The sequence below is a fragment of the Aricia agestis genome, chromosome 13 (assembly GCF_905147365.1).
Source record: "Aricia agestis chromosome 13, ilAriAges1.1, whole genome shotgun sequence".
Taxonomy (NCBI): Eukaryota; Metazoa; Arthropoda; class Insecta; order Lepidoptera; family Lycaenidae; genus Aricia; species Aricia agestis.
Genome location: NC_056418.1, coordinates 13,817,904 through 13,832,847, shown reverse-complemented (window position 1 = coordinate 13,832,847; position 14,944 = coordinate 13,817,904). Strand labels below are relative to the sequence as shown.

Sequence of the window (14,944 nt, the reverse complement as noted above, 5' to 3'; positions counted from 1 at the left end):
GCTCGTATCGAGCCGGTTGGATGGAATTAAATAAATTGATTTAGAATAAAACTATCGAGCAATGATGAATGTGTGGACGAAATCCTGAGTCGCGGGTTTTGCTCGACGTTATTGCTCGATCGAGCAAAACCGTATGTGAGTACTTAGCATTAGACTGCCTGTCGTGTTTACGTGGATAAGCCCTTACTCTTCTATAGTATAGTATTTCGATGGAGACACCCATATTTCATACCTCGTTGACCTACATCGAACACATCCAAAGCCCAATTAATATAGGTCCCTGGAAATGTTTATTTTGTTAATATTTTTCGCGCGGGATTATGAATACCCCCGGGGGCTCGCAGGAGCGTTTTTAAATTATAATCGTAATTAAAAATGGACGCGCTGCGGTTTCCTGTTTGGGCCAAATGGTTAAAATTTTTAAATAACAGCTTTTGGTCGAATATCAAGTGTACGAATCTTAATTATTGTGTCAGTCGTCTGTATTGTATGTCTGTTATTTAATTTAATGTTAATTAAACTGTTCACTTTAGCAATGTGCCCCGCAGGCACTTACTGATAACTTAATTTAAAACGTTTAAGTATAATGAAAAGTTTTGGTTAATCGAAAAAATATTTTACAAAATTCGTTTGAAGAGGTAATAGACAAAAAATCGGCCAAGTGCGAGTCGGACTCGCGCACGATGGGTTTCGTACCGTTATAGAGCGAAGATAAGGAAAAAAATGTTTTTTTGGGAGGCAGCCCCCCTTAATTATTTATTTTAATTTTATTATTTTATATTAAAGAACACATATAATTGAGGAGGAGATGTATGTTGCCATTATGGATTACGAGCCAAAAAGACCAAAAAAAAAAATTACATTTGTTGTATGGGAGCCCCCCGTAAATATTAATTATTTTGTTTTTACTTTTTTAGTATTTGTTGCTATAGCGGTACCAGAAATACATAATCTGTGAAAATTTCAGAAGTCTAGCTATACTCTACAGCGGTTCTTGAGTTACAGCCTGGAGACAGACAGACAAACGGACAGACATCGAAGTCTCAGTAATAGGGTCCCGTTTTTACTCTTTGGGTACGGAACCCTAATAAAATGTAGAAAGACGGGCAGATATTTTGCAATTGAAAATATGAGTGGATCAAATTGGTAACTTACATTTACAACATAAGAGTTATTACTCATTTTTACCCTTATAATTTAAACTAACCTTGTAACTTCATCATCTACGCCATAATATAGTTGACGCACAGGAATACTATCAACGCCCTCTACCCCTACCAAGCGGGTACTAGTTAATAAAAAAATGTAGAGGTCAAATATCGTTCTGTCTAGCCTCCTTTACGCCGAACGCGCGATAAGGATCTCCGTTCCAAAAACGACCGTTTTGTAATTATTGTTAGTTACCCACATCATCAACTCATGTCTTCAATTATAAATTATAATAATAATAATCTATGGACGCTTCACACCACGTCAGTCTGGCCCCGTGGTGAGTACCTGAAGGACTTGTGGTGGACTACGGGTACTAGACAACGGAAATATATTTCATACCTACTTTTATACTATACATATATTATATTTATGATTTTTATTATATTATGATACACACATATTCAATACACATCCATGACCCAGGAATTTTGAAAAACTTTTGTTCCGTCGGCGGGATTCGAACCCGCGACCCCCGGCTTAAGCTACCAACAGTCCACCAATTGAGCCATAGAGGTCTTCATATTATATATAATATTCGTCATAATGATAGTACATACTTACATATAATATTGGGATATTATTAAATGCACATCAGAATAATTTTTTAGCACACTACCTTGACTCCGCTAATTAACTGATTGCATACCAGAAAAACTAATGCTGATAAAAAAAAACAATTGATTAACTGAACATGTCCTTCAAAAAAAACTTAAACATCATACAAAACGAGACAACCTTTATAACCGAATCAACACTAAAAATATGGTTCATACATCGGATATATTATTTGTAAAACTAAAATTTAAATTGTTTATCAAAAATACTAACTTGCACTCTAAATTGAACAATCTTACAACGGAATTTCTAAAAACAATATCGAAAGGTGCACCACAATAAAATCAATTTCTATTACAATAATCAAAACAAGTCTACAAATTGACAAATCGTGCAACTAAAATATTTTTAACCTAAATTTATTTTCTTTTTGTTTCTTTGTTTTACTGAAAAACATGTTGGGGCCTCCTCATCTTACGCCGCACTCACTCCTTTGCGCTCGCTCTTTACTCTTTAGCGACCACAGATATATCTTGATCTATTTCTGTGTTAGCGACAAAGATTTTTGGTAATTATGATGAGATATGGTGAAAGATTTTATCATTCCAAAACTATATAATTCAAGGTTTCTTGATAAAAATTAAGAAACATTATCAAAATTCACTACTGTATTGTAATGTATGGGTTAATAAATTTCTTAATGATTCTTAAATAATTAATTACAATGTTGGCCCAATACGACTTGATTGGGTTAGGTTAGATGGCTAAGGCGGGAGCGTTATTTTTTGTGAACCACCCAGAAGTAAAGTAAACCACCCAGACTCATAATTAAAGCCAGCTGTTGTTTTTTTCTTTTTTTTTTTTCTTTAGTAGCTTGTCAACCCCTAGAGTGCAATTCCTAAGCCGGAGGCTTAATTATTTTGCAATATATCGGTAAGGAACCCTTTGTGCGCGAATCCGACTCGCTTTTTGGCGATTGTTTATTATTATTGTTTATAAACTGAGTTACAATTCACTGTGCTAAAGTTTAGTCCATGTTAAGTTAGCACTTGATGATTTTTATGTGTTCTTAATAATATGAACATAAGATATTAAATTGGGTTTTATTTAGAATAAATGATGTTCCTAAAAGTAATTTAGGTGATGGTTTTCCTTTAAAAAGTTGTAGTATGTTTGTGGAACTAAGGAATTGTTAGATATACAATTTTAATAATAGTTATTCGTTCAGTAAAACAGTTACGCAAATAACTTTAATTAGTATGCTGAATTCGCATTATTTAGGGTGCATAATTAGTGTGCAAGTCAGTATTTTTGGTGAAACTTTGAAATATTTTGATCGAGAAAAGGGAATATACAGATATTGATTTAAATACATGCCTATAATATTTATGCATCATTTATCTGTTCCATATTGGGACTTGTAGATCGTTTCACCTTATTCTTTGCGTTTACTTTCTTTCTTTGTTAAGATATTATCTTAGTAGAATCAGAGGTTTAATTAAAGTTGTAGTATTCTCTAGAAATAATATGAAACGAATAATACTTTGACTGTGTTCCATGCACTGTGAGATTGTATTGTTAATGTTCTTTTATGTTTGTACTTTGTTTCTTTGTAATGAAGACGTTTAAGAAACTTTTGATTTCAATTCAAGAATTTCAAAGCTTTTTTCCACACTTTGGTCTTTTTTGCCAATTACTGTATAAAATAGCTTGAAAAGAAAATCGTTGAAACCTGCAAACGATGTTTTGATATAATACGCGTTTTGCGTATATGCATAGGAGCCTCTATGAAAGATTTTCCCAAAAAGTGAAGAGTTTTGATTTCAGACGTTGTAACGACCACATCCTTAAGAACCTTCACTCCTTAACTTTCAAAAAAACTTTAATACTGCCATTGAAGATGACCGAACCTGCTAAGTTATTTCGGATTTGAGAAATAGATATTGGCCGTTTCTCAGACCAACCACTTGACATTGACTTGACAACATTAACAACCTAAAATTTTAACGTAATCGGTCCAGCCGTTTCGAAAAAGTTCGCCAACAAACTACACGACATCTAAAATTTATTTATTGGACTTATCGAAATCCTTTCAGTTAATTCTGCAATCACGATTAATTCTGCAATTAATAATGTCATACTAATATTATTAGGTATTCCATGTTTGGCGAGCTTTAATATGAGATGTATGTGCGGAATGCTCATACATGTATATGGCATATATTATACTATATACTATAATTAATACATTGCAGACAAGGGCAAGCACCTGAGATGGCTGTACAAATATTTACCGCATGAGCAGCGAGCTCACAGTACTAACTTGATCAATTCGCTCAAATCAATTAGATATAATAATAATCCATGCTAATTATATAAATAAACGAGCTTTTGCCCGCGGCTTCGCTCTCGTTAAGAAGTATTATTATATTATACAAACTTTCATCCCCTATTTGAACCCCTTGGGGTTGGAATTTATCAAAATCCTTTCTTAGCGGATGCCTACGTCATAACATCTACCTGCATTCCAAATTTCAGTCCGATCCGTCCAGTGGTTTGGGCTGTGTGTTGATAGATCACTATGTCAATCAGTCAGTCAGTCACCTTTGAGTTTTATATATATAGATTGTAAATGCGAAAGTGTGTCTGTCTGTCTGTTACCTCTTCACGCTCAAACCGATGAACCGATTTTGCTGAAATTTGGTATGCAGATATTTTTAGTCCCGGGAAAGGACCCTAGGTTCCCGCGTGATAAACGAATTTTGGCGCAACGGAGTTGCAGGCGTCATCTCGTAAGTATAATAATTATTTATTACTATGATTTATATTAATTGTATGTTTATGCTTACAATAATTTATTTATGTTTTTGTCAAGCCTTCTTAGTTTGTTATCTACACGTTATTTTTAGTATTTTTTTTTAATTTCGTGATTAAACTGATCTTTGGAGTGTCAACAATTTAAAATCTAAATGACCAACGTTGGCCAACTATGGTCAGATATAGGCGATAACAAAATTAATTAGGCAACCGGCTGCCGCTTGGGGATTGATGAATCCCCAAGCGGCAGCCGGTTGCCGCATAACAATTGAAAATCTATTGTGTCTGCGATACCCACGATGGACGTGTTAAGGGGCATATTATAATATTTGCCCATGGAAGACATGGATTGTACATAATGTAGATGAACAATAATGGTAAAAATCAAAGTTAACCAGCATGGTTTGCTATGAAGAGAGAGTATTTTAAGAATCATAAATGAAACAGCAATAGTCATTAGTCAGTCGATATACAAAAGTATATGTTTATTATATATTTAGTAACATGATAAATAACATTCCTATAGTATATCTTATTTTATTTCTACATTCTGGTACAAAATATATGATTATCTAGCAATTTTATCTACTCACTACTAGTTAAAATATTTCAGCATAACTCCAATTAATTTAAGTAGAAATGTTGAACCCTGTACGTTGAAATACGATTGAAAAGAGGTATAAGTTGTATTTGTCAATGTATTTTGATTTTAATATGTACTTGTTTGCAAATAAAGTTTGAATTTCTTGAATTTCTAAACAAACCTCATTTCTGCGGGATGTAATACGTAAGCTCCCCGTAAGAGGCTTACGGTTCTACGTTATTACAACCGTAAGATATCATCTCCAATCGAATATGAAATTGACTTTAAGTTTACATAACGTACATGTATGAATTTAGAAGCAAGACAACTGTATGTATAGTAAGCATAACATTGACTTGTATTTTGAGCTCTATGAGTTCAGTTTATTAGGGGCGTAATATATTCGATGGTCAAGTGATTAAAGTTTAAACCTTAGTATGTATTTAAACCATCCCTTAAAAGATTCTCAAATCAAGTCTAACTAAGCGAAAGTCTATGACTTTGTCACGATGACACAAGGACAAGTAGAGGCGAACCTAGAGGCCGGGCCAAGGGGGCCTACAATGAAGCCGTTTTAAGACTCAGACGATCGAATCAGAATGCCGTGTCCTTCTCTAACAACGTCATTTCACGTTTGTTAGAGTAGGTCGCTGCATTCCAATTCGATCGTTTGAGTCTCAAAACGGTTTCGTCATACTGCCCCTGTACAGAAATAACCTTAGTCAGTCTGTAAATGCCCGTCGATGATGCGTGCTGTAGACAGACAATTATGGTTACCAATCGTAGCCCAACGTGAAGAAGGGCTTTAAGACGTTGAAAATTCGGCCATGAGTCAGTCAAAAGTTAAGCTAAGCTTCAAGAGATAAATTAGTAAACCTACAAATTTGATACATAAGATTTTATATGAGTTATCACGACTTCAAGACACGATATTAGACAAATTTGATACAAAAGGGTTTATACTTATTATCATTTATCACGAAGCCCGGGGCAGACATATTATATATTAATAATCACAATAGGACAGCAGCTCCTCGTTCGAACAGGCCTTCTCGCAGCACTCCGACACGATCTGCCTCTTACTCCTGCCCAGGGATTTGGTTCTGTGCCTCGACATCCAGGGCCAGAACTGCAGTCTTCCGAGCTCCCTGGCCAGCGGGTCCTGATCTCTCACCAGCAAATCCTGACCTCGGGCCCGCTTGATCATGTTCATGCCGCAGAGATTGGCCAAGGCGGTGGCGAGGTTCCGTCCGCATAAGTTCTGGTTCTGCCCGCATACGGCTACCAGGAAGGACGCGATGAACACTACGAGCAACTTCATTTTTTACTTGTAGTAGCTGCTCAGTTGCTTCACTTGTAGTGGCTATAGTAGTTGTTACTGTCCTCACTGAAACTGTATACCCGAATGCCGTACGTCGGGGTTTTCCTCTATATATACAGGGTTATTATGCGGGCACGTTCATTGCTCAGTGTGTGGAGATAATGCGAGGTGAGTGCATGTAGGCTCATGTCACAGGCGCTAGACAGGTGCGGACTATAATTAGAATGTTTGCGTCATCGTCTTCGAGAGTTTTATTCTTGGATACAGGGTGTTGTTTTGAAAATTGCTTGTCTTGTTGTTATGCTAAGGATAGTCGTTGTGGCGTTTTTTGGGGATACAAGGTGTTGTTATAAAGATAGCTAATCTTGTTGCTATGCTAAGGATAGTCGTTTTGGAGGCTTTCTTTGGGATACAGGATGTGGTTGTTTTGAAGATTACTAGTCTTGTTGCTAAAGATTGTCGACTTGGAGGTTTTTTTTGGGATACATGGTGTTGTTATTTTGAAGATAGGCAGTCTTGTTGCTATGCTAGGGACAGTCGTCTTGGAGGTTTTTGAAGTGAAAACTTCTTTAGCGGCGTTGAGCACTTTTGTGGGATGGGTAAAAACTATGAAACTCGCGTCAGATTCTCGTGCTGATCGAAAAACCGTAAGACGGTTGGAGAGTAGTGTTGTAACATCGAAATCATTAATCGAACAATCGATTGTTTTTTTTCGATTGTCGATATTTTTTAATCGATTGTAAGGGTTTCGATTAATAAAAAAAAACTATTTTCATAAAAAATGGGTTAAAAATTTAATCGATTATTAGGGTTTCGATTAATTAAAAGAAACGATTTTTAAAAAATCGATTTCATAAAAAATGGGTTAAAAAAAATTATAAGGGTTTCCATTAATTAAAAAAATCGATTTTTTAAAAATCGATTTTCATAAAAAATGGGTTAAAAATTTAATCGATTGTAAGGGTTTTTTTGATACAGGTTGTTGTTCTTTTGAAGATTGCTAGTCTTGTTGCTATGCTAAGGACAGTCATCTTGGAGGTTTTTTTGATACAGGATGTTGTTCTTTTGAAGATTGCTAGTCTTGTTGCTATGCTAAGGATAGTCATCTTGGTTTTTTTTTGGGATACATGGTGTTGTTATTTTGAAGATTGCTATTTTTGTTGCTATGCTAAGGATAGTCGTTTGGATTTTTTGGGATACAGCGTGTTATTGTTTTGAAGACTAGTCTTGTTGTTATGCTAAGGATACTCGCCTTGGAGTTTCTTTGGATACATGATGTTTTTGTTTTAAAGATAGCTATTGTTGTTGCTATGTTGAGAATTTTTTTGTTGAGCCAAGAAACTTATTAAAATCTATTTAATTTTCCATATCACGACACTGCACGGCAGTACCGTGGACTTCTCAAGTTTTTATAGCTCTTTACTGTTCACGACTTGTTGTTGTCGTGGCCTTTGATTGCAGTTACTTTATGTCGTTAAATAAAAATAAAAAATAAAAAATGTTTTATTTCTGAGTAGATTTTAAGAAAATACTTTCAGAATGTTAATATTAGCTACGGTGCCTACCACCGGTTCGGGAACTATCCCGGCGAGAAGAACCGGCGTAAGAAACTCGCACGGGGCCCACTTTTTTTACCAAAAAAAGTGAGGTAAAAAAATTAATCTTTTAAAATAAAATTTACAATGCTGTAACTTAAAATTATACAATGTCAACATACATACATAGTAAGTCATGTACAATAATGTAGAAGTAGCCTTGTAAGCAGCCATCCTACTCCCAAGATGTGCCATCGTTTATGAAATCATTGACCTTATAATAGGCTTTGGCACACAAACGCTCTTTGACTACTTTCTTAAATTTATTAATGGAAAGATTTTGAACGTTTTCTGGGATTTTATTGAAAAGGCGTAAGGACCTTTAAAAGATTTACTGACTTTACTAAGTCTGATCACTGGCAAATCTAGCTTGTACTTATTTCTAGTGTTTCTACAATGAATGTCACCTTTGGCTTTAAATTTACATATATTTTTTCTAACATGTATTACATTATCCAAAATGTATTGAGAAGCTACTGTCAGAATACCAATTTCTTTAAACTTTTCTCTCAAAGATTCAAATGTAGACATTTTGTAAATCGAACGTATAGCTCGCTTCTGCAGCACAAAGATAGTATTAATATCGGCAGCGTTTCCCCATAAAAGGATACCATATGACATTCTACTGTGAAAATAGCTAAAGTATACTAATCGTGCAGTGTCTTCGTCAGAATTTTCCCTAATCTTTCTGACTGCATATGCTGCAGAACTGAGTCTATCTGCGAGTTTAGCAATATGAGGACCCCACTGTAATTTACTATCTAGTGTAATACCTAAAAATACAGTAGTGTCCGCCAAATTCATTTTCTCATCATTCAATAGTACATTGGTTTGAACTTGCCGTACATTGGGCAAAGTAAACTTTAAACATTTAGTTTTCGTAGAATTCAAAAGTAAATTATTAACATTAAACCAATGTACTATTTTTGAAAGAGTACAGTTTACCTCGTAATTAGACTGTTGTCTCTTCACTTTAAAAATAAGTGAAGTGTCATCAGCAAAAAGTACTATTTCATTATCATTATCCTTAACTAGATAAGGTAGGTCATTTATGTAGACGAGAAAAAGAAATGGGCCTAAAATAGATCCCTGTGGGACACCTAATTCTATTTTGGTTCCATTTGATCTCTTATTATTGATTTCAACCCTTTGAGTCCTATTTTTGAGGTAAGATGTTAAAAGGTTGAGTGCTGAGTCCCTTATACCATAGTGGTGTAATTTCCTAATCAATGTAGCATGCTCGACACAGTCGAAGGCCTTAGAGAGGTCACAGAAGACACCTAAGGCATCCTGCGATCCCTCCCAAGCTTCAAATATACTACATAGAAGACCTATACCAGCATCCGTTGTGGAACGACCCTTAGTAAAACCGTATTGATTTTCGTGTAATAAATTATTTGAATTAAAGTGTACCAATAGCTGTTTTAAAATTATTTTTTCAAATATTTTGCTAAGAGTCGGTAAAATCGATATAGGTCTGTAATTTGTCGGATCAGACTTAATTCCCGCTTTAAATAAAGGTATAACCTTGCTGTGCTTCATTAAGTCAGGAAAAACACCATTCTCTATACAGTTATTAAAAATCATTGCTAGATGAGGAGCTATGATGTCAATTACTGATTTAATAATTTTTGTAGACAAGCCCCAAAGATCGGTGGTATTCTTAATGTTTAATAATTTAAAAGTATCAATAATGTCTTTGGGGTCAATCTCTCTAAACTTAAAATTGACATTACATTCCTTAACATTATCTTTGAGTAGTTTTTCGGCAGCTGCAGGTGAGGAGTTTAAGTTTTTCGTAGTTGAGACCGGAATGTCAGCAAAGAATTTTTCAAAGGCCGTCGCAACTTCTAGATCATTGGTAATTTATTTATTTTCAAAATACAGTTGAAAATCCGAGCTACGACAGGTGACGTTTCCAGTCTCACCAGCTATTACCTTCCAAGTAGTTTTAATTTTATTTTTGGAATTTTTAATCTTTTTCTTTATGTACATAGCCTTAGCAGATTTGCAAACTTTTCTAAAAGTTTTAGAATAGTTTTTAACGTATTCTTTAAATGCTACACTATTATTAAAACATTTTTCTTCATACAGACTATACAATCTTTGCCTGCTTATTTTAATTCCTGCAGTCGCCCATTTAGTAAAATTATTTTTCATTTTTTTATTGTTTCTAACCGTTACTGAAGTAACGGTTAGAAACAATAAAACGTTGTCGTGTGTATTAAGGATCAGTTTTTGAATGACACTGATTTCATCGAAGTTGAGTCATTTATCGATTGTATGACACAGAAAAAAAATGAAATTAGTTACATATTTTTATGTGTTTATTGTAATTGTGTGAGAGGCGAAAAAGATCCTAAATAAAAGACAATATACCATTAATGAATTATCATTCTAATTGTAACAGTCAACACCATTCTAAGAGTGTAAGCAAACAGGTTTGACTTTTAGTATATTTTAGTATATGAATCATTGTTCAATGATTGTGCAAATCATCTATTGATGCGCAAAGTCACTACTTTGCGCATATGAATCGTTGAGCAATGATTCATATTATGCTCAAAGTCTATTTTTAATAATTTTAAATTTAATTTAATATGTAGGAAATTTTATTGTAATTTAAAAATATGATCTGCATGGTTGCAATAAAGATTTATTATTATTATTATCTTGTTATATTCTAAAAGATACAATTTGAACGAATTCTGTTGGTATTATTTTTACGATGTTTTAAATATTTATTATTAAATTTATAATATTCGTAGGATATTAATATGATATACCTACTGCAATTAATAAGAAAATGCTATATCCTTCTTGTTCTCGTAGACAGAGTAAGATGTATTTTCGTAGAGGTGCTACGGCGTAGCAGCTACGGTCTACGGTGATTACTCTGCTGTCTACAGAAATAGATGTATGTATTATTATATGCAAATCTTACACTTTTCATTTGGGATACGATACTATTTTTAACCGACTTCCGAAAAACGAGCAGGTTATATGTTCGGCTGTGGATATTATTTTTTAGCATATTTTGCATTTATAGTTTTACTAGATAGTTAACTTTGTTAACATCGAAGATATAGGGGGGTGAAATACCCGCGAACTGTTTCGAGAAAAGTATGGTACGGCCGTCTCAAGAACCGCTATAGCTAGATTTCTGAAATTTTCACAGAGTGTGTGTTTCTGTTGCCGCTATAACAACAAATACTGAGAACAAAATAAATTAAATATTTAAGGGGAGCTCCCATACAACAAACGTAATTTTTTTGTTATTTTTTGCTCGATATAAAAAATGGCAATAGGTAGGCACTTGAAATGTTCACAAAATACTCAGTTGTATTTATACTTACTTTAATAAATAATAATAAAATTTAAATAAAATAAATAATAAAATCCAATACAAAAAAAAACACATTTTTTATCTATTTTTACTCTATATTTGTAGAGAATCCTCCGTGCGCGAGTCCAACTCGCACTTGGCCGATTTTTTTCTTATAGGGAAACTAGATGATGAAATTCCGTTGCGTCGAGATTCGTTTATTTCCCTTTTTTTTTAATGGACGCTTCACACCACGTCAGTCTGGCCCCGTGCTAATTACCTGAAGGACTTGTGTTACGGGTACCAGGCAACGGAAATAATATATTTAATACTTTTATATTATACATATATTTAAGATTTTTGTTATATCATACATATATTTGATATACATCCAAGACCCAGGAACAATGAAAACTTTATGTTCCGTCGGCGGGATTCGACCCCGGGACCCCCGGCTTGCGCTACCAACGCGCCACCGAGTGAGCCACAGAGGTCGTCAAATACGATACTATAAAGCCTTAATTATTTAAATACGATATTAAAGCTGGTATATAATGTAAATACATCATTAGTTACCATAATCGAACCGTAGCCGGCTAACCGCAACTGGGGCACTGCGCCAGCCGCACCGATGTTCTTTGTTCTTGTCTGATTCGTTACAAACGAGGCTTGATAGACAAGGACAGAATATTGTGTATAGTTCAGTTTACAAATGTATATTTTTTATTAGTGCGATGAAAGTCGTATAAATTTATAATCATCGCGCGATAACCATAATTTCTTCAGTTGTAATTCATAACCAACCCGCAAACCCTCAAGAAGAGAGTATATTCCCTCTTTAAAGGTCGGCAACGCGCCTGCAGTTCTTTTAATGTTGCGAGTGTCCATGGATGACGGTAGTTGCTGTCTACCAGGTGACCCGTTTGTCCCCTAATTTTATTAAAAAAAAACCTTTCCTGCTAAGTCACAGGAGGACAACTGTAGCTTAGTAGTTAGGACGTAAATGCTGGTGTTCAATTTGTAATAATAGAATTAAAAGCCAGAGTAAATAGAGTCACTATAAAGATTTAGGTTCGATTCCAGGTGGAGGCGTGTACCAATGACACATTTTCAGATCTATACAAGATCAAGTACATATGCGAACGCTCGTACGGTGAAGGAAACATCGTGAGGAAACTCGCACATGGTTAGCCTCTGACGTATTGACCTGTTCATTTCTCTGGACTAGACCGGCTATCTTTTTTATTATGTAATTTAGGGCCGTCTATGGGCTATTCGCCCATATACTTTTTTTGCTATAGGTTTTTCGCACCAAGGATAATTGAAATAATATTATTACTTAATTGTAAGACCGGCTATGTTTGTATCATACCGACATTTAAGAATCTTGTTCCAGGCACTACAACATTTGAAGAGTGGTTACATCGCTCTGAAAATACTGTTAAAATCATCTACAACGGATACGAAGACATTGCTTTATTTTAAGCTATTAACATTGGTTGCACCATAAATTTCTCTACAGAAAATACTTTCACAGGTTGACTAAGTATTTTCTGTAGAGATACCAACCATCCATCTGCCTGTTTTCCCATTTTTCATTAAACCGTTGTTTATCTATGGAGAGCAGGTGAGGGTGGAAATTAATTTATAGATTGTCTGGCTGTTAGCTGTAACGTTGATAAAGACGATCGTTCACGTGGTGGATTACTTGCCATTAGTGGGGGGTTGTGCATAACTTAGATGGTTGCGTTTGTTGATTGTGTATTGAAATATTACTTCTTTACGCAAACCTTGGGCCTGTTTCACCACTTCCTGATAAGTGTCCGGCTGATAAGTGTAAGGATAGGCTATCCGCAACTTATCTGATAGATAAGTTGCGATTGCGGATAGAGTATGGAGTATCTTTCAGATAAGTTGTAGATCCTCCTAGTCCCTCGAGTGTACTCCAATATGCATTGTAAAGTATTTGTTTATAATGGATTATAAGAATAATTATTTTACTAAGTAATTTTTATAAAATGCTTTTTTTTTGTCTAGAATTCAGTGAAAATTTTTTTTGTCGGTCGCGGTAACCTCAAAAACAAACATCGTCCTTCTCTCTTCACACTCACGCCCGTCTTTCATATGCCAGGTGAAAAAGGACGACGCGGATTCATCGCCAAGTTAGTTTTTTCTTAATAACTCGATAAATATACAACATTTTAAAAATCCGCTAGGTCAGTGTTTTAATGATAGAATTTTATATAGCCTGTCAAGAAAGTGAAGAAATTAAAAGTAGCAACATCATAGTGTCATCCCTTTCAAATCAATCTAATAAAAAAAACCGGCCAAGTGCGAGTTGGACTCGCCCGTGAAGGGTTCCGCAGTAGCAATAAGGTTTATTTTTATGAAATTAAAGGGTTTTTTTATTTAATTTTTGGATTTCAGTTGATTTAATGAAAGTTAAATTGTGGTTTATTATTTATGACGTATAAAAAAACTACTTGTTAGATCTCGTTCAAACAAATTTTCGTTGGTAGTTTTTATAGTAATGAAATTACGTAGGAAAATTTTAAGATATCGTGTCTCGCTCGATCAAATTCTTGAAAATATTATGTAGTATCTATGTTTAAATTCGGGGCTTTTTTTTCAAGTACTTATAAAAATGAATTATAAAATCGACAATATAGGGTTAGTCGCCCCCTTAAAATAACTATTGCCCTGTCATATAGACGAGTAAACTTACGTAGTGTGGTCAAAATATCTTTCTTCTATTGGCTTAACAAACCTTGTTTAAGTAGGGTCGGAAAAACGACGAATGCTATATCTCTACGTAGAGCTTAAAACACTTTGGCGATCTACAATTTGGATGGCCCTACATTGGATGCAGTCCAAGAGGAATATATTGTTGTCCCTTAGCCCAGGCTTTTTCGACAAATCAATTGATACTTCATTCATTAATCCCTGATCGCGGATTATTGGAAATCTATTGTTATCGAATTCGACCGCTTGGGAGTTGATAGGTTAAAAGCGGATCGGTATAGGCGCTAGGGTAGAACAAACACACGTGTGTACTAAATACACATAGATAAAATCATAACCAAATAAATATACCTATGTTTCGTACAACCGTTATTGCCCAAATTGCCCATAACCGGCAATAACTTGGCTATAAATAGTCAACTGCATTTAATTACCTTCCTATCTTATTTTAATGGGTTTATTATTTTTATTAATAATGTCATGAAGTATTTTACTACCCTCTCCACTCTATTTCGTAGCAACGGGATACGGGGATAGAACGTACACTATTGTAGAGAAGATAATAAATCTTTTGTTACCTTTATATAAAACGTAAAATATATCACAAATTACATGTTCGATACTTTACAATTATTTAAAGCGAGGTTGAATAGTATTTATAGGTCATTTTTAATGTTAAGAGGATACAACAGGGGCTAGAGAAATGAAAAAAAAGTACGTGTAATATCTATAGCTGTCTCCCTTACCTCAAGCTTATACCGCAGAACGCGATAGAGACAACTGCAGAAAATCCA

General features: G+C 34.6%; 2 protein-coding genes across 2 annotated transcripts in view; one reads left to right on the top strand and one right to left on the bottom strand.

The window, feature by feature from the left end:
• The window catches only part of LOC121732852 (protein kinase C, brain isozyme), a 246,177-nt gene that overhangs the window by 128,652 nt on the left and 102,581 nt on the right, over positions 1–14,944 (top strand). The window lies entirely within an intron of this gene.
• On the bottom strand, positions 6,054–6,555 carry LOC121732858 (insulin-related peptide 4-like). The gene has a single exon (XM_042122853.1). It carries the CDS (start codon positions 6,486–6,488, stop codon positions 6,174–6,176), a length of 315 nt encoding a protein of 104 aa, XP_041978787.1. The 5' UTR covers positions 6,489–6,555; the 3' UTR covers positions 6,054–6,173.